A 23,400-nucleotide genomic window follows, 5' to 3' on the forward strand; every position below is an offset into this window, starting at 1 on the left:
AGCAGAACCAGTTCCTTTGGTAGGGCCACGTGTTGCTCGCCCCGTTGAACGCCCAGTTCCAGGTGAATGGGAGCTGCTTCCAGGCCCTCTAGGACGGGGTTCTGGGCAATCTGGTGACTTTTGAAATTCCCTTTGCTTTAGTAATGAATATTAGAGCTATAAACCCCAAACCTGGTTATCCTAAAGTAGTAAATATGCTGGCAAATTAAAAAAAAATCATTTTAAGGGGATTTTTATTCCATATATCCCCATAACTAAAGCGCATTTATAAATTGAACATATTTTCTTCTTAGGCAATTCACTTCCTTGGTAAACAAAATCCAAGTACTGAGCTCACTCTTAAAAATAGGAGGAACCTTAAAATCTCATAATCTCAATATTGCTTAAAATGTGATTAAATTCTTATTACATATATTCTTGTACAGTCATGAATCTGAATCAGTTACTCTTTCACATTAAAAATTTTTTTTTTTTTTTTTTTTTTTTTTAGAGAGCGTGAATAGGGGAGAGGGGCAGAGGGTGAGAGAGATAATCTTATGCAAGCTCCACACTCAGTGGAGAGCCCGAGGCAGGGCTTGATCCCACAACCCTGGACCTTTGGCGGTGAATGGTAACCTGAGCCAGAATCCAGAGTCAGATGCTCAGCCAAAGGAGCCACCCAGGTGCCCCACTCTTTCACATTTTAAGGAATTGCAAAATTAATCTGTTACATCAGTATGTTAAATTCTCTTAAATTATAAATACCAAATTAAGTAGATGTTTCCAAAATGTAACAGAAAATATTAATGCTATGACTGATTTTTTTCATTATTTCTGTACTTAATCCTAAATATTCCCGGGGTTACAGGTGCTTACCTGCTAAAGTAGGGGTTTTCAAGGTAAAGTCAGAATGCATCAATGGATTGCAGAATTAATTTAGACATTCTTGGCCAGCATTAGAAAAATAGGATGTGGGACACTGGGTGGCTCAGTTGGTTAAGCATCCAACTCTTGATTTCAGCTCAGGTCAAGATCTCATGGTTCATAGAATGGAGCCCCACACTGGGCCCTGTGCTGATAGTGCAGAGCCTGCTTAGGATTCTCCCTCTCTCTCTTTTTCTCTGCCCCTCCCCTGCTTGTGCACACTCTCTCTCTTCTCAAAATAAATAAATAAAAAAAATTGGAAGGAAGAGAATAGAACATAATAGTAGGTCACATAGAGGATTGATCTGTAAGACGTTTGCTTCAGCTAAGCATACATAGAAATATGTATGTATGTATGTAAAATCCATATGCACACATGCAAATTTATAGTGTGGCTGTATATACATAAACATACATTTCTGTGGATTAAATTCAAGAGGCCTGCGAGTCACCGAGCCGAAAGTTAACCGTAGATTTGAGCTGTCTGGTTATAAAGGAACTGTGGTAGAGCCCTTGGCTAACTTACAGAAATGGCGGAAGAGAATAGCACTTCAACTGGTGAAATACACACACGATTAGATGGGATGTGGTGTAACCACTAACACTATTCTTTTGGCTTCCTCACTTCCACCTCTTTGCTTTTTAAATTAAACAAATTTTTTTTATTTTTATTTTTATTTAGTTTTGAGACGGAGAGAGACAGTGTGAACTGGGAAGGCGCAGAAAGAGAGGGAGACACAGAATCTGAAGCAGGCTCCGGGCTCTGCGCACAGAGCCTGATGCGGGGCTCCAGCTCACCAGCTGCGGGATCGTGACCTGAGCCGAGGTCAGACGCTTAACCGACTGAACCACCTAGGCGCCCTTGCTTCTTATTTTATTTATTTATTTTTGAGAGAGAAAGAGTGCGAGCAGGGGAGGGGTAGAGAGAGAGGGGGACAGAGGATCCGAAGTGGGCGCGTCACAGACAGCAGTGAGCCTGCTGCAAGGCTCGAACTCCCGAACCATGAGATCGTGACCTGAGCTGAAGTTGGACGCTCAAACAACTGAGCCACCCAGGGGCCGCTCACCTCCACCTCTTTAACTAAGTTGTCTCATTGATACGTCATGATCCTGACCTCGATGGGCATCTCTGCAGCATGTGATATTAGAGACCATATCTTCCTTCCCTTTGGGCTGGGTTCATCCCTACCTAGGTTCAGTTCTTGGCCACCAAAGTGGCAAAACTTCTGGCTTCCCCTTCTCTAAGCCATCTTCCTCGCCACTGCCAGAATGATCTTCCTAAGGCAGAGAATCCAATCACGTTCTGTTTGTAGGTGCTCATTGTAGCGTGAAGTAAAGGAAAGATGAAGGGCTTGGTGTCTCAGGAGCTCCTTGTGGTAGCTCGTCTCCGAAGATGATCACCAGTGATCCATCCCTCCTGGCATTAGGTCCTCGTGTAGTCCTCCCACGAGGAACCAGGCTGGGCCTGTGATTCATTCATTTTAGCCAATAGAATGTGGTAGCAGTGATACTGTGCCAGGGCAAAGCCTCAGCCTTTTGCGTTCTTCGGAGCCTTGAGTCGCCTAATGAGAAATTTAGCTACTCTGCTTGCGAGACCTCGTAGAGAAGGAAAGGCCCTGAGACTTCACGGACAGGTCCAGCTTTCTGAGCAGCTCAACTGAGCCCAGCCTTCCAGCTGTCCCCGTCAAGAAGGTAGATAAAGCCATTGTGTGTGTTCCCGCCCCAGCCACCGTCTGACTGCCGCCACACAAGCAACCCCACACAAGGCCAGCAGAAGAACCACCTGTGGGAGCCCCATCTACCCGCAGAATTGTGAGAAATGACCTTGTGGCTCAAAGCCACTAAATTTGGGGATGATTTGCCAAGCAGCCATAACCATGAATCAGTCAGCAAACGTGGGTTCATTTGGCTCATTAATGTAAACCTTTCTTTTTGATTCTGCATTCCCTCCAAAGTACTGCTTTCACTGTAGTCTACGCGTTTTTGGTGTGCAACATTTTCATCGCAATTCAATTCCAAATGTATTCTGGTTTCTTTTATGGATGCTGTGAGGACCCACATGTTATTTGGATTGGTGATAAAGGTTGATGTCCTGCCTGCTTCCTGTTGCTGCTTTCTAAGCGTTATTTCCTCCTCTTTTTCTTTGAAAAACTTCGGCTACCCATCGCTGCCCGGTGGCATCCAGTTATGCACTGTGAGGGCTGTTGCTTACTTTTTGGATAAGGAGGCAAGATGCTGTTGCAAAAATGGGGGGGTGCCATAAGCCGGTGAACTTCCTAACCTCAGATTTACTACCCTGATTGTATCATTTCAGCTCAGTCTTGTAGATCCTGATGTGGTCCTGACCTCTGGCATCCTTACACGCATGAGTCCCAGGGGACTCCCCTTCCTTCCCTCCCTTCTTCCTTCCTTCTCCAGTGTAGAACCCAACATCGGGCTTGAACTCACGACCCAGATCTCAAGACCCAAGCTGAGATCAAGAGTCAGACGCTTCACCAACTGGGCCACCCGGGCGCCCTGTATTAGGCCCAGGTGATTTCTTTCAGCGTGCAGACACCTTACAGACAGGAAGATGGGCTGGTGGCAAGTGGTGGGGGGAGGGAGCAGAGAAGCGAGCCCAAAGCTACCTCCATTCATCTCAGAAGCCACACTAAACAACTGAATTCAGCCAGTCTTTTTTGGGCTAGTCTTTGAGGATATAGGTAGGTTTCAAGCTAGCAGGCACCTCGGACGCTGTACGATCCGACGTCTTTTCGCAGAGGAGGAATGAGGATGTTCAGGGGTCAGGATGAGGAATCTGGGTATTCAAGAAGCGACAGCATCAGTGCATTCTTCTATTCATCCAAAAAAAAAAAAAAAAGATTTTAGGGCACCTGGGTGGCTCGGTTGAGCATCTGTCTCTTGATTTTGGCTCAGGTCATGATCCCAGGGTTGTGGAATCGAGCCCCTGTTGAGCATGGAGCCTGCTTGGGATTCTCTCCGCCCACCCCCCCTCAGTCACTCTCAAAAAAAAAAAAAAAAAAACAACAAAAACACGGGAAAAAAGGTTTTTTTGTCCCTATAGCATGCTAGTTATCTTTCTAGGTGCTGAGGATACCGTAGTAAAGAAACCAAGTCACTGCCGTGGCAGAGTTTACATTCTAGAAGGAGATAAAAAAAAATTAAGTAAATGTGTAGTGCAACAACACGGAAGGTTGCGTTGTTTTACCCAGGCCCTCAGGGAAGAGGCGGCATCCAGCAGAGATACAACGGTGACATTGACGCTAACCTGTGACCTCTGACCTCGGAGACTTTATAATCCCAGGAGTGGAGCATCACCAAGGGCTTTAGTGCAATAGTGTGGGAGGCTGACCAGAAGACAACTTCCTGGGGAAGTTCCTGGGGAAGACTTTACAGCTAGAAGAGGTTTTAGGTAGTTACGAGAAGAATGTGTGGGTCATTTAGAGATCGGGATGGGGTCTCGGCAGATTAAGCTTTTGACTTCGGCTCTCACGGCTTGTGGGTTAGAGCCCTGCATCGGGCTCTGTGCTGACAGCTCAGAGCCCGGAGCCTGCTTCGGATTCTGGGTCTCTCTCTCTCTGCCCCTTCCCCGCTCACCCTCCGTGTCTCCCTCTCTCAAAAATAAATAAACATTAAAAAAAAAGAGAGAAATGTTTGAAAAAAACAAAACAAAACAAAACGAGCTATAGGATGGAACAAGAGTGCTGGTTGCCCAGGCATGTTCCAGGTTCAAGCTTTTTTTTTTTTTTTTTTTTTTTTTTTTAAGTTTATTTTTGAGAAAGGACAAGCGGGAGGGACAGCGAGAGAGAGGGAGACCCAGAATCCAAAGCAGGCTCCAGGCTCCAACCACAGAGTCCCAACGCAGGGCTCAAACCCACAAACCGCAAGATCATGACCTGAGCCAAAGTCGGACGCTTAACTGACCGAGCCACCCCGGCGCCCCAGGTTCAAGCTTTAAAGCCGTGTGGCACCTGGAGCCTTTTCTTTCTCCCTGTAGATAGAACTGTCCATTCACTGGGAAGAATCATACTCTATTAGCATCTATTCCGCTTTTATTTAGCCCAGGCTGTGGCTCACTGTGTCATTTTGGTGTAAGTTAGCCCAGAATTTTCACTCCTGTCGACACTACTGGGGACCTATGGAAATGGAAGATGCTTTTTAAATTCCAGCGCGTAGGGAGGACTTCAGGAAAGGAAATTGCATGAAACAACCTCAAGATGGCGGCACTCTACACTCATTTCTAGAATGGAAAACCCTCACACTGAATTTGAAAGACTTCCAGGAATTCCTTGGCCCTTTTCTCAGATGTGGAAATAACCCCTGCAACAGTCTTTGGTAATGAGTTACACATATGAACAATATTTCCACACACACAGAAGAATGAAAAGCGTCCAAGGAAGATCATTGAGTTCATAAATTTTTGATCTTAAATTTTCTTTTAATGTCTGTTTATTTTTGAGACAGAGAATGAGTGGGGGAGGGGCAGAGAGAGGGAGACACAGAATGCGAAGCAGGCCCCAGGCTGTGATCTGTCAGCACAGAGCCTGACACGGGGCTTGAACCCTTGAACCGTGAGCTCATGACCTGAGCCAAAGTCGGACGCTTAACCGACTGAGCCACCCAGGCGCCCCTCCAGGATGTTTGATCTCGTCCACGCCTGTGATCATATCTGTTATTTCTGAGCCTGTAGCACCGTGCCTGACTTACATGTGTCTTACACGTGTCAACTTGTAGGATCTTTCTAACGGAATTTGGAGCTCAGGTTTCTATGGCTCATTTTGCAGACATGGTCCGGTGACAGAGACGTCTGTAATGCTCTGTATACCTCATCTGCCCCAACCCATTATCTTGGGCCTTTCTTCCCACTTTCTAAAACCAATACTGCATCGCAGAATAAATTACCTGGCACAGTGCTGCAGAGAGCTGTCTTTAACAGCAATCCTCAGCACTCAAAAACAAGCCTAACTTATAAAATTGGATGGCCCTCACACCCCTGGTGATTTTGCCTTTGAAGATTGTATTTTAGTTTTGTTCCCTAGGAACAAAAAGTGATAAAGTCCCTACTGACTCTAGCCTTAGGTTTTAAAGGTATCTCTTAGAAACAGCACACGGGATTATAAAATATTCATCTGATAATCTCTGTCCTCTATCTGCAGGGCTTGGTCTATTTGCGTTTGTTTTGATTGCTGATATATCCCATTTCTCTCATCTTACACGCTTTCTGTTCGTTACATTGTTTGTTGTTGTTGCTTTGCCTTTCTGCCCCCCTCTTTCTCGGAGGTGCTATGAACCTGAGGTCACTTTAAATTAAACTTTTCCATTTGAGGTTTTGGGAATGCCCAGTTGGTGTGGGAGCTGAGATCCTCTGTGTGAGGGTTGCCATGTGGGTATAAATTCTCAAGGGAGACTTTTTCCTCCTCCACTTTCTGCCAAGGTCAAAAAAGGACAAACGTCCCTTTCTGCAGTGCAGGTTTTTTTTCCTTATTATCCCTTATAGGAACTTGGGTGTCTCAGCTTTGGGTGGGCCTCTCCCGAGAATGTCTGAAGGGAGTTTACTGAATTGAGGGTCACCAGCAGAGTGGATGCTCTTGGTACATGGCCCAGCTCCCCTTACTGGCTGGTGCACCATACCCCGGTTTCTGTGAGTATGCAAGCCATGGCGAGATCAGGTGTCTTCCTTGATCTTCCCCAAAGATGTGTTCCTACTTATGTGAGTCTGTGTACAATGACGTTCTTTATGGTCCTAGAGCGCGATTATCGGAAATGAAAGGATCTGACCGCAGAAATAACCCCTGACAGATAGAAACCAGTGTCCATTTCATTTTCCCCCAGTAAGAAATGCACAAACAAGGTACCATCAGTAAGACACCAGCCGTAGTTCTCTGGATAAATTGTTAAATAGACTTTCTATTTCAAATCGTTCTTAGGTGAGCTGACCAAGGAAAGACAGAGAGGGAGACAGAGGGAGGGAGGGAGGGAGGGAGTAAAAAGAAGAAAGAGTGATCTTCATGTCTGATGGCTCCTGGGTAGGCTGAATCGCAGATAGGACCGTTTTCTAATAACACGCCCCCACTGTAAAGCCACACTGTATCAACAACACCCTTCCTCTCTTACCCGTGCCTTCTTCCCCTGCCTCTCTCCCTAGCTCGGTGGAAGATTCCTGTTGCTTGAGGGTCCTGGGAACCACCTTAGCTAATTCTCTGATGGACAACTCTCGAAAAAGCTTGAGAGTTTGACCGAAGTCTTGCGACTGTTTGAGTTAGGAAAGCTGCTTTTAAAACACGTTCAAAAATTCTTCGATAACTCCCTTCGAGAGATGGGGCCTAATCTCCTACCCTTGAGCGTGAGCTAGACCTAGTGACTGAGTTCTAACGGATGGAAAGTAGTAGGATTGACAGTGTACCTTCTGAGACTAGGCTATAAAAGGCACGTGGCTTCCTCCTTGCTCTCTCTCTCTCTCTCTCTCTCTCTCTCTCGGATCACTTGCTCTGGGGGCGTGGGTGGGGGTGGGGACCAGCCGCTGTGTTGTGAGGACACCCCAGCAGCTCCCTGGCGAGATCCACATGGGGAGCAATCGAAGTCTCCTGTTAATAGCCAGCAGGGAATGCAACCTCCCGTCAACAGCCATGTGTAGGAAGCATCTTGAGAGCAAATCTTCCAGTCCCAGCCAAATCTTCCGGCGCCTGTAGCCCGGCCTGAGACCTTGAGCGATACCCAGAGGCAGAACTGCCCAGGAAGGCCACTCCCAAATGGTTGACCCACAGAAACTGTGAGATACTAAGTGTTGAAGTTGCTAAGTTTGGGGGGTAATCTGTTATGTAGAAACAGGCAACAAATACACCCCCTCACATAAAATTGTGCATCCTCAGGACAGGATAAAGTGTTTGTGGGGCACCTGGGTGGCTCAGTCGTTTGAGCGTCCCACTTGGGCTCAGGGCATGATCTCCCGGTATGTGAGTTCAAGCCCCGAATCGGGCTCACTGCTGTGAGCAAAGAGCCTGCTTTGGATCCTCTGACTGCCTCTCTCTCTGCCCCTCCCCCGTTTGCACTCTCTCTCAAAAATAAATCTTAAAAAAAGAGAAAAGGATAGTGTGTTTGTGTTTATAGTGGGTGCTTAGGCACTGGGTAGCCATTGGGAGCCGGACAGGGATCACTAGGAGGCTGATGACTCAGGCCCCTCTCGTTCCCCTCCCCAGGGGCTGGCATTATCTAGGCGGGTGACTCTGAAGGTCAGGTGTCTGACCTCCCAGTCCTGGGTGGTTGGGTTAGGCAGCCTGGATTCCCATGTCGAGGGGTCAGGTAGGTAGTAAGCTCAGGACCAGATTGTGTCCTCCCAGAAGAAGGCACATGACACACAAGAGTTTGGGATTGAGGGTTGGACCTGAGTTCCACAAACATTTTCGTTAGCCTCGCCCGGAGATAGGGGAGAAAGAACTGATCTGTTTCTCTCCATCATGTGGTCTCCGTTCCCACTCTGTTCCAGGTCACACGTGAAGCGTTGATGCTGGGTTGGGAAGGGGAAGGAAGTGGGAGAGAACCTGGGACTTATTTTAATTTATAGCTTATGAAATCTCTATAAAATCTCCATCTCCCCACCAGGACTTTGCCTGACCTCCAAGGTGTGGGGGCTTCTCCTGAAAACCCCTGGGGCCGTGGTTGGGCCGTGGGTCGGGGAGAGGACTCCCCTTAGAGCACTCAGAGACCAGGCATGAGATGATTCTGAAGCCACATGGCTCACGGGGGGGGGGGGGGGGGGGGAGGGCTGGGAACAAGGGGCAGAGGAGGGGAGGAAACCACCTGCAGGATACCTGCGCTGTCAGTGTCCTGGGCTGTGACTCGCTCCCTGCCGAGCTTCTGTCCTTGCTGGCGAGGACTTCTCCGTGGCTTGGGGCTCCCTGGCTTATGCCCCCGAGGAGACATTTTGCAGAGAACCGCATCGTGATGCTAGCTGAACATCGAATCGCCAGACAAGGCGATTGCATTGCATCCTTTGCAAAACTCCTCAGAGAAACCATCTTCAACATTCCCTAGACAATAAGCAGACTATCAAATTCTTTTTAGAATTTGATGCTTGAGAAGGATTTTCTGCCCCGAGCAATCTAAGTCCTCTTTGGTTGGAAGAAACACTTGCTTGTTGCCTTGCTGCTAGAAGGCTCCGATGCATTTTTTGCTGCTTAATGGCCTCAGCTCCCCTCAGGCTGGGTTCTGGGGGAGAACCATCTTCCCACTCACCATGGCTGCGCTTTGGCTCATTTACCTTTGCTTTCAGTGCTTTCTTGCACCTTTTATTTAAACCGCCTCATCTCCTTTGGATAGGGCTGACAGTTAAGAATGTGGGCCCCTCCTCCCAGTTAGTAAGGCTAGCAGAAACCAGGGTCCCAACATGGGTGCCATGACAAAGTCTATGGTGATGATCATGGCCCTGGTCCCTCCTCCCAAAGTCTGGAGCCGAGAGAACCATGGTGAGTTCAAGGTCCAGGCTGCCTGAACCAAGATACTAGGAAAGGCAGTTTAGGGGGAGTCGGGAGGCTCAGCTCCCCTAAAGAGTGGATGAAGCCATTGTCCTCCAGTTGTGGTGGCCAACAAGTGCCTGAGACTAAGTAATTGAAATTCCCACATTCAATGAGAGGAGAGAGAACGTGTGTGCATGGGTATCGTGTGTGTGTGTGTGTGTGTGTGTGTGTGCATGAAAGAGAGAGAGAGAGGAAGAGAGAATATCGTTTTGGGTGTGTGAGCTGGCGGGGCCCAAGGATCAGCCCCAGAATGGTGCTTGTGTATCCCTGCTATCAGTGGGGAGGTCTGGGAGCGCTCTTTCCAGAGGCTGACCTCCAAGGATGGGTCTGAGGCCGAGGTTGGCCAGAATCTGGTCTGACACCAGGAGGCCGAGATCCGGGGAGGTGCTGGGAGACAGGCAGCGTGATCCTGCTGGCAGAACTGGAGATCCCAGGATCCTGGGCCTTCTTGCCTGCGGTCTGGCTTTGGCCGGCAGAGTGAGGCGTGGTCCCTGGAAAAGGAACCAAGACAAGAATGAGGGCGTGGGAGGATTTGCTTCAGTTGCCCGCTATCGAATCGGAGCCCTTTTGGAGCTGCCCTGCTCGGCCTGTGGATTTCAGTCCCATCTGGTGATGTGACAATGGTCAGGTGGCCCTTGGGTGTCTGGGGGCCACTATTGGGCCTCGGCCTAGCCTTAGCATAAACGGATCTGCCGGAGGAATATGGTCTGCTGGCTGAAGAGCTAGACTTCGAATGTTGGCCTTAAGCTGCACTCCCTGAGCCTGGGTTCTCTTGAGCATGACGTTGGGATGATAATAACAGCCTCCCCGGTGGCTGACAGGGTCACAGACGATGCTGGAAGGGCCTTTGCAACCTGTGTGGCATCATATCCAATTTCCAGTGCTCTCGCTTACCCGTGTCCTTCTCTTCCCCTCACTCTGACCTCAGGGCAATTGCTGGCACGTTCGTCACCAGACCCAGTTCCTGGGACACAGAAATGGACTAGGTTCTCACGGTGGGTGAATGTGGCCTGTGACTGAAGTCCAGGCTTTGCCCAGCCCCACTTTCAGGTGTCCTCCGGCCTCTTCCCCCCGCACCAACCCGATGCGGGTGGAGTCACGGGATGGAAGGAGCCAGCGTCCCTGCGGGTGTCACTTGCGAAGAAAGTGGCCGTCAGGTGAAACACCCAATTTGGACTTTACGTGGAGTGAGAAGGAAACTTTCGTTGTGTTTGAGTCATTAGTTGTTTGGGCCTGTTTGTTGCAGTAACTGGTATCATTCTAGCAAATTCTTCAAGAAGAGAAGCTAAGTGAGGGCAGCGATGGAGGCCATGAGTTTTTCCGATGAAATGCTGGCCATCTTCCTAGGCGCTCCCCCGCCAGCCTACTCCCGCTGATGTGTTCTAGATCACGCTAACTTTTTAAACATCAAACACTGCAGTGCTGAGTTACTCAGTACACAATTGAAAGGGCTTTGGATTTGTAACAAAAATTCAAAAAAGGTTTTTAAGTGTTTGTTTTTGAGAGACAGAGGAGGGCACGTGCGTCTGGTTGGGGGTTGGGGAGGGGGAGACGGAGAGGGGGACAAAGGATCCGAAGCAGGCTCTGCCCCGGCAGCAGGTTCGAACCCACGAACCCTGAGATCGTGACCTGAGCTAAAGTCGGACGCTTAACCGGCTGAGCCACCCAGGGGCCCCTGAAAACTCAAATTTGGAGAAGGGCAGGCTTGAAAGCAGCAGCCAGAAGGGCAGGGTGGGGAAGGAGTGGGTAAGAGGGACAGGCACATTGGGACTGTGGGGGCCATGACACTACCACTGCCAAACCAGTGTGCGTTCCTTGGTTTCTCATAGAAAACCTTTTGTACATCTATTTTTTTCCCCTTCCACACTTAAGTCTATTGGCGCCCAGATACGTCCGTTCCATTTTTTGGTCTCACTTCTGCTGGTGAAATTACAACATAACATCGCATTTACTCCATTTCCTGTCCCATGTGGGAAACTGAGAAGATTTCAAATATTTTCTTCAGCTTTACGATAAGCTGCCAGCCAGTCACTCTTCTGCATCTCATCCCTGGACACTAAATTTTTTTTTAAATTTATTTTTGAGACAGAGAGAGACAGAGCATGAGCAGGGGAAGGGCAGAGAGAGAGGGAGACACAGAATCGGAAGCAGGCTCCAGGCTCCGAGCTGTCAGCACAGAGCCCGATGCGGGGCTCGAACCCACGAACCGTGAGATCATGACCTGAGCCAAAATCAAGAGTCAGATGCTCAAGCGACTGAGCCTCCCACTCGCCCCTAGAATTTACCTTCTTTGGTGAGCTGGAGCTGGGTGGCATTTTTGGAGTTGCCTTTAGCTGTGTCCTCTGAATCTCTGGCTGTGGTCCTGCCTTTGACAGATTTGTGGCTCTTCTCAACTTCACGGAGCTGCAGGAGAAATAATTAGTTCTCAGGGAAATGAGTGTTTGAGGCTCAGAGCCTAGGATGTTGAGATCTAGGGGGACAAGGACTCCGTCTTCAGTTCTTGTCGGTCCTCACCACTGGTTGAAGAGGGACAGCCCAAGACTCAGGTTTGCACAGTATTTGAAGGAACATCTGGCCAGGGGAGGACAGAAACCTCGCCAGTCCTCCATTTCAAGGCTTTCTGGAATCTGGGCAGGAGGATGGTGAGATTAACAGAGGGAGATGTGGATAGGGAAGTGGCTTCGAGGCAAATGAAATTATTCCAGAAGTGGGGGGGGGGGGCAAGGAGCCAGGAAGACAAGGCTCAGAGAGGGTTGGGGTCTGCCCTTTCCCATGTGTAGGAGGGGTTTGTGGGCCGGGAGAGTGGAAAAGAGCAGTCAAAAGTCAGCTGGTGGAGAGGGGGAGAGGGAGAGAGAAACAGTGGCGAGGGGCTTAAGAGACCCCTTAGGCCCTGGGCACAAGCACTAAGTCATTTTGACAATATTTTCTCTAGTGTTTACTGTGTTAGCTTTAAACTGTAGGTATTATTATGGGTACTGGTTTTACTGAAATTTTTACTGGTTTTATTGAATTTCTCCTGTTCGTTAGCAACCTCTCCAGATCGAAGGTGTTATTATTGTGTGCCCCCCCAAATATCCTCAGAACATAAATGCGTGTTGTTCGATCTTACAAGGCTTCCTGCAATACGGATAGTTTGGGATTTCGTTTAGAAGAAAGCCATGTAGATCGTACAGCTGGGCTCAAAGAGCGAATCAGCAGAAGACAAAAACGTGACATCTGTTTGAGCGAAAACTCCCGACAGACTCACCGCTTGGATTTTCTTTCTCAGCTGGGCATTCGCTCGGGAAAGGCTTTTGGAAACCGAGTTCAGGTAGTAGATGGCCAGGCTGCAAGAGAAAAGTGAGCCTCCTGTGATACCGCAGTCTTGGAAAGTGACAAGAGCTGGATCCCTTCCAGAGGAATCAAGGCCGGCTTCCCGGAGTAGGTTGGCCTCTGGGCAGGCTGGAGGGATAAAACACCTACTCTCCTGTCTCCACTTAGTGCGGGGGAGGTTCTGGACACCTGTGCCTTCTGTTTTATTCAATGTGGAAATGACATACACATTTTTAGCTCTCAGAGTGCTCAGTAAAGCCTTCCTTCTTGGAAATCTGAAGAGGTGGGGGAGGGGCAGGGTCTCCTGACCCTGCTTCCTGGGTACCTGCCCTGTGTCAGGCTCCGCGCCACGTGCATCCCACTCCACATCTCAGCGGTCTTCACCAAAACCCCATGAGGTAGAAAGGACGATCTTTTCCAGATCAGCAACCTGGAATGGTGAGACGTTCAGGAGTTTGCCCGAGGTGGCCCCATCTATCAGTTCTTGGGGGAGCCCGCATTTAGCTAAAGCTCTTTTCCACAGGCCTCGAGGGCTGAGAGAGGAGAGTCTGGGCGCTAGGTGCCTGCTCCAAGTTTGCTTGAAAACACAGCTGCCGAAGTCCTGGAGGTCCCTGCTTAGGGAGCACTGTCTTGGGCTGATGGTTTTCAAGGTCCAGCTCCTACCGGCTGCCTAGGCGTCCTTTGAGGCCAGAGCGTGGGCTTCCCTTTCACAGGACCTGAGATCGGGGGGGTTGTGACTTGGGTGCACCACCTGAGAGGACAGGGGCCACAAAAGCCGAGGTGCCACCCGGATGGGGTGCTGTGTCGGCCTGTTCCTTGGGGGCTTTTGTGGTTCATCCTTATTTGTCACTTTTCTCCCTGGATTTCAAGCCTTAGCTGCTCCGGCTTGGGTCTTCTAAGCTTTCCCCTCAGGGTGGGGCCCGCTCAGGGCAACTCCAGTCGGCCAGCTCCCTCCCGCCAGAGGGGAGGAATCACCTTGTCTTCGGGGCACAGCGTGGGCCCCAGACTGTCATGGGAGCCTCCTGCAGGAGAGACTCAGAGGAGAGAAGGGAGGACAGGCAGGGGGAGCAGAATCTGTTGTGCAAGTCCCTGCTCTGTGCCAGGCCTCACCTTCTCTCCTAGTTAACAACCCATTTATTAGGGAGGAATCGGAGGTGGGAGAGGATGAAATCCTCATGGGTGGCTGTGTCCCTCCGTCCCCAAATTTAGCACTTCCTGGTGCCACCTGCAAGGGTCAGGCTTGGTGTGTGGGTTCCAGAATTTCCTCAGGCGGTCAAGGCATAGGCCAGGTTGTCACCATCATCCCAGTCCTCTCTCAGGCCAGGATGAGAGAGGCTGATGTTCCAATCAAGGATGGGAGGAAATACACCTATTTGGGGGAGCACTTCAGCACTATCTAAAAGGACTGGAAAGGGGCGCCCGGGTGGCTCAGTCGGTTATGTGTCTGGACTTTGGCTCAGGTCATGATCTCATGGTCCGTGAGTTCGAGCCCCGTGTCAGGCTCTGTGCTGACAGCTCGGAGCCTGGATCCTGCCTCGGATTCTGTGTCTCCCTCTCTTCTCTGCCCTTCGCCTGCTCTGCCTCTCTCTCTCTCTCTCTCTCTCAAATAAATACATACATACACACATAAAATAAAACAAAACAAAATAAAATAAAATAAAATAAAATAAAATAAAATAAAATAAAATAAAATAAAATAGAAAGATTGAAGAAACTCATACCCACAATTCCCTACTCCACTTCCCATGGTCTGTCCTAGGGAATCCCTCACATTTGCCCAACGACCACATCTGCAGTAGCAAAAAAGTGGAAACAATCTACCCACCTCTAGGCAGAGGGGTGGATAAACTGTGGTTTAATCATACAGCAGATGGGAGTACAGCCATTAAAATGTGTGCTCATGTATTCCCCAAACATAATGTTGAGTGAGGAAAGCTATGCTGGGTGAACCATTCACGAAAAAATTTAAAGCCCAGAAAACAATAGGACACGGCCAACGTGATGAAAATACCAAACCATGTGTGCAAATGGTTCCAAGAGCGGTTACTTTGGGAGAGAGAGAGAGAGAGAGGGAGGGAGAGAGCAGGATTAGGTGGGACTTGAAGTGTTATCTGTAACATTTTATTTCGTGGAAAGTGACAGATCTGAAGCAAACACTGCAAAATATTAACATCTGTTTACTCTTGGAATCATGTTCATGGTTGCCTCTACTTTTCTGTAGGTTAGGAATATTTCACAATACATAATTTTTTTTTATTAAAAAAATTTTTTTTAACATTTATTTATTTTTGAGACAGAGAGAGACAGAGCATGAACGGGGGAGGGGCAAAGAGAGAGGGAGACACAGAATCGGAAACAGGCTCCAGGCTCTGAGCCATCAGCCCAGAGCCTGACGCCGGGCTCGAACTCACAGACCGCGAGATCGTGACCTGGCTGAAGTCGGACGCTTAACCGACTGCGCCACCCAGGCGCCCCTGCATAATTCTTTTTAAATGTTTGTTTATTTTTCAGAGAGACACAGAGTGCGAGCGGGGGAGGGGCAGAGAGAGAGAGGGAGACACAGAATCCAAAGCAGGCTCCAGGCTCTGAGCTGTCAGCACAGAGCCTGACGCGGGGCTCGGACCCACAAACCTCGAGCCAAAGTCTGATGCTTAACTGACTGAGCTACCCAGGTGCCCCAGGAATATTTCACAATTAAAAAAAAAAGCATGCCAAAAAAAGATTTTTATGAAGAAAAATACCCTAATATTTTCACTAGTACATTAAAAATTTTTTTAACCTTTATTTATTAAAAAAATTTTTTTAACGTTTATTTAGTTTTGAGAGAGACAGAGAGACAAAGTGTGAGCTGGGGAAGGGGCAGAGAGAGGGAGACACAGAATCCGAAGCAGGCTCCAGGCTCTGAGCTGTCTGCACAGAGCCCGACGTGGGGCTTGAACCCACGAACCATGAGACTGAAGTTGGGCGCTTAACCGATTGAGCCACCCAGGTGCCCCAACATTTATTTATTTTTGAGCCACAGAGAGAGTATGAATAGGGGAGGGGCAGAGAGAGAGGCAGGCACAGAATTAGAAGCAGGCTCCAGGCTCTGAGCTGTCAGCACAGAGCCCGATGCGGGACTCGAACTCACAAACTGTGAGATCATGACCTGAGCTGAAGTCGAACGCTTAACCGACTGAGCCACCCAGGCGCCCCTCACTAGAACATTGTTGATGACAGTAATTCAAATTCAGGACTCTTGCTTCCCACCTTCTTTTCTCTCTTCCCTCGTTCCTTCCTTGACTATTTGTCATTTACTTCCTACGGCCTAGGCTGGTGTTGGGGGTACAGAAATCATCAAACCCACCCACTGTCCTCGGGGCTTTCTCAGTCTTCGGGAGGGAGAGTGGTGAGACCCAAATGTGCAGGTGCACGGCGTGCCCTGTGGAGAAGTCCTCCGGGGCCCAGCCAGGGACAGGCTGAATCAGCCCTCAGAGACTCAGAGCCCAGAAATCTTTGATATTTCTAGCGAACGTTTAGGAGAGTGCTGCAAAATACTGGCTTGCCCATCTGTATTCCTTGGACCCTGTCTTTCAGCGTGCTCCCCGAAAGACTTACAACTGCCAGTTCCTTCACCTCTGTGCCTGGAGTTTCCCTTCCACTCCCCTGCGGAATCCGTTCTACCCTCGAATGCACCTGACTCAAATGGCTGAGGAAACAACCCCTCTCCCCTTTGATCTCACCCAACCAGTGACCGATGGGTGCTGGTCTACGAAAGCCCCATCCCTCACCCTTGAGCAGGATGACTCAGACACACTGTTTCCCAGAGCCCCCCCCCCAACCCCCATCCACATCCACATTAAAATCATCCCAGTGATAATGACCTTCCTCCCTCACCAATTAACTATTTGCGTTTGAGTCTTCGTCTTGGGCTCTGCCTCTGGGAAGTGTAGATTAAGTAAGAGGGCAGGAAAGGAGGACCCGCCAGGGGAGTCTCAAGGGCAAGGGGAGGGGCCCTGGCTGACTTACAACATCAGCAGGATGGCTGGGATGATCAGGCCAGGGTTGGCGAGGAAAGCAAAGATCTTGCCCAGGAAGGTTGGAAAATCATTTTCAATCGTCTCTTGGATGACGTCATACATTCTGTTTTTCCCACTGTAGAGAGAATACATTACGGCACGTCAGAAAGCTCGCCTGACACACAACTGTGCCCCTGCCCCTGTGGGTCCAAAGCTGCCACTCACCCCTGCTTCCCTGGAAAACCCAGAGCTCTGCTCCAAATGGGCTGCAGGTGAAAAATGCCCCACGAGGAGCTGCCATTTGGCTACGGTTTAGAGCTGGGGCAGAGCCCTGGTTCGCCAGCTTCATGCTGGCCCGTTGGTCCCTCAAAACTTCTCAGACCGCATGGGTCTCCTGTGTCTGATACCTTCCTCCACAAGATGAAATGGGTTTTCTACGACACTCTCGTGGGAGAAAACTGCCTGCGAGATGTACCCGTAAGCCCAACATGGAGCTCCCTCTGGACCCCCTGGCTTGGAAACAGTTCTCCAGTGGCTTACGTGATAGACAACCTCAGGGTGACTCTCAAAAACACCTGCAATCAGTCTTCAGAGTATAGTTTCAGGAGAATGGACCATCTGGGACGGGCTCCTGGACAGGTCACAGCGATAATTTCGATTTTCTTCAAATACCTAAGAACCTCTACGTAGACTGACTTCCACAAGCACCTGCCCAGAAATCATGGTCCACTGCTAGCTTTGGCTGGTCGTTTCAGTGCTAAGACAATGGACTTTAGGGCTTGAAATTCCTGGTTCAAGTCCTTGCTCCTTCATTTATTAGCTGTGGGACACCGTGGATAATTTACTTATTCTCTTTCTTCCTGTGTCTATCTGTTCCCTCACTCTCCCCATTAGAGCAGTATTGTCCAGTGTAGCTATTGAAAAGAAACTAAACATTAAGTAAAATTAAGTAAAACTAAAACTTCAGGGTTTTAGTCACTGATTTCAAGTGCTCGGTAGTCATATGACTTGTAGCTACTGTATTTGAAGAGGAGATATGAAATGTTTTCCCTCGCATAGAAAATTTTATTGGACAGTGCTACGGGGGTTTGATATCTTTGGCCAAGGTACTGAAAATTTCTCTTCCTTAGTCGCCTCTTCTGTATAATATAGTATAATAATAATATAGTATAATATGGGATTATAAGCATAATAATAGTATTTGCCCCCGAGGGTAGTTTAGAGGACATAGATATGAATTTATATACAACATTGTGTATGGGACCGTCAGACTGTAAGTGCCCTCCAAAATGTTATAGCCAGAAGCTTCATTTTTCTCTTCTGGAAAGTATTGATCAAGGATTGGCAAATAATGGTCTACGGGCCAGATTTGGCTTGTTATTTTCATATGGCCCAAAAATGAAGAATGGTTTTTATGTACTTAAATGGTTGGGGGGGGGGGGTAAAGAAGAAGAATATTTTGTGATCCATAGAAACTGAAGTAGGAAATTCACATTTCGGTGTCAGTAGGGAAAATGTTATTGGAACACAGCCACTCTCATTTCTTTATATATGGTCTAGGGTTGTTTTTGTGCTACGATGGCAGACGATGAATAGTTGGGTCAGAGACCATTTGTCGCCATCTCAATGCTGAGTGCTATCGCACAGCAAACTATGAATTGCCCTGATGCAGTTATAACGACAGCATTTCAAGTGCCCTGCGTATGACCATATTATGACAGGTAATTAATTTTTTATTATTATCAGCACCTACCCGTCATGTAAACACAAGAAAAGCAAATGTCACGTGTTCTGATTTCAAGTCACAGTCAAGCATGGGTTATTTTGTCCTTGAATCGTGATGTATTAGATGATGTATTGGTTTCCAGTATGCGCTACAACAGATTCCCACACGGGTGACTTCAAATAATACAAATTTGTTCTCTTATCGTTCTGGAGGCCAGAAGTCTGACGTGTTTCACTGGGTTGAAACCAAGGCGTTGGGCATGGCTGCGCTCCCTTCAGAGGGAGGTTCCAGGGGAGAATCTGTTTCCTTGCCTTTTTTCAGTATCTAGACCTTTACTCCTTACATTCTTTGGCTCATGGCCCCTTCCTCTTTCTTCAAAGCCGGTGCCATAGAATCTTCAAATCTCTCTCTGCTTCCATGGTCACATCACTTTCTGTTTTTTCTGTGGTCAAATCTCCCTCTGTCTCCTTCTAATAAGGACACTCGTGATTTAGGACTCACCTGGATAATCTAGGATAATCTCCCCATCTCAAGATCCTTAACTTAATCACATTGGCAAAGGCCCATTTGCTGAATAAGCTACCACCCGCAGGTTGCAGGGATTAGGACATAAATATTTTGGGGAGCCGTTATTCAGCCCACCACTGCATCCTCTCTGGTCCCTGAAGATTCACATTTGTCCCACCTGCAAAACACATTCTTTGCCTTCTCTTCCTCCCCCAAAGTTGCAGCCCATTATGACATCAACCCAAAGTCCAAAATCTCATCTAAACATCATCAGCTCAAAAGTCCCAAATTTCATCATCTAAATCAGGTATAGATGTGACTCTGGATAGGATTCATCTTGGAGCAAAATTCTTGTCTATCTGTGGACCGGGGAAACCAGAAAACAAGTTCTTTACTCCACGAATACACTGGTCAGTCGGCCATAAGATAACAGTTAAAGCTGGCTTATATAACATTCTTAAAATTTTTAAAAATTTTTTAAATTTATTTTTGAGGGAGAGAGAGAGACAGAGCATGAGCAGGGGAGGAGCAGAGAGGGAGGGGGACACAGAATCCGAAGCAGGCTCCAGGCTCTGAGCTGTTAGCACAGAGTCCGATGCGGGGCTTGAACTCATGAACTGTGAGATCATGACCTGAGCCGAGGCCAGATGCTCAACCGACTGAACCACCCTGGAGCCCTGGCTTATATAACATTCTTAAGTACCTGGTGGGTCTTCCATGTAGGTTGTGGGAATTCAGTCCCTTAGACCAGAGGGTGGTACCCAGATCTTTTCTGGAGAATTCTCTCTCTACTTTTGGCTTCCGCTGGGGTGGTTGAGAGGATCCCAGTCACAAGCTTAAAAAAAAATCCTCTGCATGAATGAATATTCAGGTTTTTTGATTCTTCAGAAGCACTAGCAAAAAGTTGCCCAGGCTGCCCCTTCGTTTTCTCTTTCGAGTGTGCTTTCCTGACCATGAATTCGTTTTTAGGGTCTTTTTCAATCTGGATAAGGTTTTCCCAAATCATCAAGTTGTGGTTCCTTTTCTCTCGTCAGCTCTTTTCTCAATTTATCTCTTTCCTCTCACATTTCAGTTTAAAGCAAGAAGAAACCAGGCTGCACCTTCAACACTTTGCTTAGAAGTCTCCTTAGCCAAACATGCAAGTTCATGATTTATAAATTCAGATTTCCATACACTTGTTGGACATAATTCAGCGAAGCTTTCTGTTCTCTATATAGCAAGGACCAACACCCCCCCCCACCCCCCCCCCCACCCCCCGCCTTCCTCCGCTTTCCAAAATTATGTTCGTCACTGACCAGTGGTGCAGTAATTAAACTGCGTTTGATTGCAGGAGCTGAAGAAATGCATCTGGAGAAAAGAAACTTACTTAAGACTTTTCGAGTTTCCGGCAAAAGCAGCTGCTGGAAGAGTTGAGGACACTGAGAGCAACATTGTATTCAAAGGACGGCAAATGACTTCGAGTGCTTTTCTTTGGCTCTTGACGGGTCCATAGATGTTACTGATGCAACTCAGTTGTTCATTTGAGGAATTAATGCCGAGTTTGAAGTGGCTGAAGGACTGATTTCTGTGAATATACTGTGTGGAACAAATTTGGCTGAAAATTTCTCAAAGAAGTTAAGTAAACCCTAATTTGGTACAACTAGCCCCGAATTCCATGGAGAATGTACCCATTCCATTGAATGGAATGGAATTCAGTGTGGGTGAAATGAAATGGATCTGCTAAGACGTGCTGTAGCTGATAACGGTCGAAGTATGTGTAGAGCAGAAGACGGCTTAGCTGGACAAATTGACAAAGCTCGTGAAATTTTGGATGTGTGCAGACTATGGTTATTCATTCTCTTATTCAGCTGTAGGTAATTTGCAGAAAATAGATGAATCTGTCACGCGCAATCGCCATCAGTAGTGTCGATGGTGGACTTCTTTGGCTCTCATGACTTAGTCCTTTTCCAACATGTACGTTTTTGTCAGAGACAGAAGCCCAGGGGCGCCTGGCTCGCTCAGTTGGAGGAGCGTGTGACTCTTGATCTCAAGGTCGTGAGTTTGAGCCCCACGTGGAGTGTAGAGATTAGTTAAATACACAGAACTTTAAAAAAAGGAAAGAGATAGAAGCCAACTATTCTGACTTGTCCTACTGCACAGCAGTTCGATGGCTTAGCAGCAGGAAAGCTTACTGGCAATTGTTTTCCTATGGGAGGAGATGTGTCGTCACGTCTGGTACAGTGATGGATCCGGGCGGCAAAGGTGGCCATCTGAGCGGTGAAATTGACGTTTAATGACGGGGAACAGTAACTTTGAGCCTCTCTTATGTGAAATATTATCGCCCCCTCTCATAAAAGAACTCCATTCTTTTCACTGGTAGACCTATATTACAAAAAATTACTCTCTCTTGTCCTATCTTGAATTTCGTCAACAAAAACTTTGTGGCCATTTCTTTCTCTTGTTATATCAGTACTTACATGATATGCTTGATTTTTTCCTCTTGATTCCTAAAGCTCTTTACAGAAAAAGTTAGCTAAGCCCTTGTGTAGATAATGCCTCCCACCTCATAGCATTGTTATGAGTCCCAGCTCCCCCCCAGTTTGGCCAGGGCTCAAGTTTGGCTTACTATGGATTAGCACACTCCTTTAAGTACTTGGCAAATAATACACTAAATCTTCAAAACAACCCTCTGGGGTAGGCACTACCGTTGTTTCCATCTTAGAGGCAATTAGCTTGTGGTGTTGGGAGCTAAGTAACTTCTCAAGATGACCCAGCTGGCAAATGACAGAGCTGACTGGAGAGTCTATGCTCTAAGTCAGGAGGTTGGTGATTTTTTTTTTTTTTTCTGGAAAGAGCTAGACAATAACAATCTCAGGCTTTTTGAACCGAATGGTCTCTGTTGGAATGACTCAATTCTGCTGTTATATTGAGAAAGCAACCGTAGATTAGAAGTAAGCAAGTGGGTGTGGCTGTACTCCAATTACACTTTATTTGCAAAAACTTTATGTTATGCAATACCGCCCATCTCGTTCATTTATGTTGCCTGCCTGGATCTGGTTGGAACCCTAAGTCCCTCCCTGTACAAGTGAATTTTTGTGACGTGAAGGGTCTAGTTTGAGCGGTGACCATAAACCAGATGTGCTCTTCTAGACGCCGCGTATGAAGCAGCGAGAAAGGAAGCAAACATCACATCCTCATGGAGCTTCCTTCCTGGCCTCACCTTACCCCTGGCCCTGGATGGTTGTTACATGAAGAAAGAGTCTGTGGTCAATAAGGCTGGAGACACTGGTGTGCATTCGTGATCTTATCGCACGATTCTTCCAATCCTTTAATAAAGAGTGTGCCTCCAGCATTTCTAAGTGAGAAGGTGGCGGGTGAAAGGGTAGCATGTTCCAAACTGCTTGAACCACAGAACTCCTTCTTACGAAGTGGAGAGATGGCTTTCTTTCCAAGGGGCCTCACACTTGGAAAGATAGCAACAGATGCATATGGCTTCTCAATGTACCTCCTTATGCAATTATGTATTTCTTTACGCAACGCCCAGCCCCCTAAACTAGTCCGGCTTATCCCCTGAGCCCACAGCACTGACAAATGCTCTGCAGAGCGTGGGGGCCCAGGCCAGGGTCTCAGTGGCTGCTTCACGCTTGAAAGGCGCTTGCAAATGTATGGTTATTTCGTCTTCAGAATATCTCCCATTACTCATGCTACAGTAAGGTAATCCAGGGCTGTAGATTATCCAGATGTTAAAAGGTCAGAGCTGTGCTGTCCAACATGGTAGCCTTCGGCCATGTTTCTCGTTCTTTCAGTGAAAATGAATTGTAATGAAGTATAGAAATTTAGTTTCTCGGTCCTCATTTCAGGTGCTCAGTAGCCACGTGTGGCTGGTGGCTACCATATTGGATCGCGCAGCCATAGAACCCTTCCGGCCCTGCAACAATCTCTATTGAACAGCCCTGATGATTTGCCCAAGGCTCCATGGCCCTTCGCAGCCCGATGTGACGCTAGACCTGGCCTTCTGAGCCAGCACTCTCTGAGCGGGCTGCCTTGGGAGAGGAGCTGCTCCCGGGCGACTAAGCCTGTGCACCTGAACGGCCCGCAATCAAAGGAGGGCGGGAGGGACATGATGGCGTAGGCCACGGGCAGGAGGCTGAGGAAGAGCACCAGCAGCAGGAGGCCCATGTAGAAGTTGTTGGATCGGGAGGCTTTGAACACGCGCTCGTGGGGGACGTTGCTGCTCATCACCGCCCAGCACTGGAAGTACATGGAGGTCAGCAGACGCAGCACGTTGATGCCTACCAGTCCTGGGGCATAGAAGGAGCCCATCCTGGAAGGGCAGACAGCACACACCTGGTTGGCCCAACAGCAGGAGAGGCCAGGGAAGGAAGACAGGAGGAAACGGGACCGAGGGGTTGGGAGCACGAAGCCTAGCCGCTTTCCCTGCAGGTCCCGAGGGCTGGGGTCT

General features: G+C 48.1%; 1 protein-coding gene across 1 annotated transcript in view; it reads right to left on the minus strand.

Annotated features, from left to right (window-relative positions):
• Window positions 1-8,292: 8,292 nt before the first annotated feature.
• Window positions 8,293-23,400, minus strand: part of TMC2 (transmembrane channel like 2) — a 66,996-nt gene continuing 51,888 nt past the window's right edge. The window contains exons 16-20 of the mRNA XM_025932708.2: window positions 23,023-23,262; window positions 16,737-16,862; window positions 12,664-12,742; window positions 11,702-11,819; window positions 8,293-9,907 (exon numbers count right to left, since the gene is read on the minus strand). Coding sequence (XP_025788493.2) covers window positions 9,690-9,907; window positions 11,702-11,819; window positions 12,664-12,742; window positions 16,737-16,862; window positions 23,023-23,262 — 781 coding nt within the window. The 3' untranslated portion in view covers window positions 8,293-9,689. The remainder of the gene's footprint in view (window positions 9,908-11,701; window positions 11,820-12,663; window positions 12,743-16,736; window positions 16,863-23,022; window positions 23,263-23,400) is intronic.

This window comes from Puma concolor, chromosome A3 (genome assembly GCF_028749965.1).
Source record: "Puma concolor isolate L17-30 chromosome A3, mPumCon1.1.hap2, whole genome shotgun sequence".
NCBI lineage: Eukaryota > Metazoa > Chordata > Mammalia > Carnivora > Felidae > Puma > Puma concolor.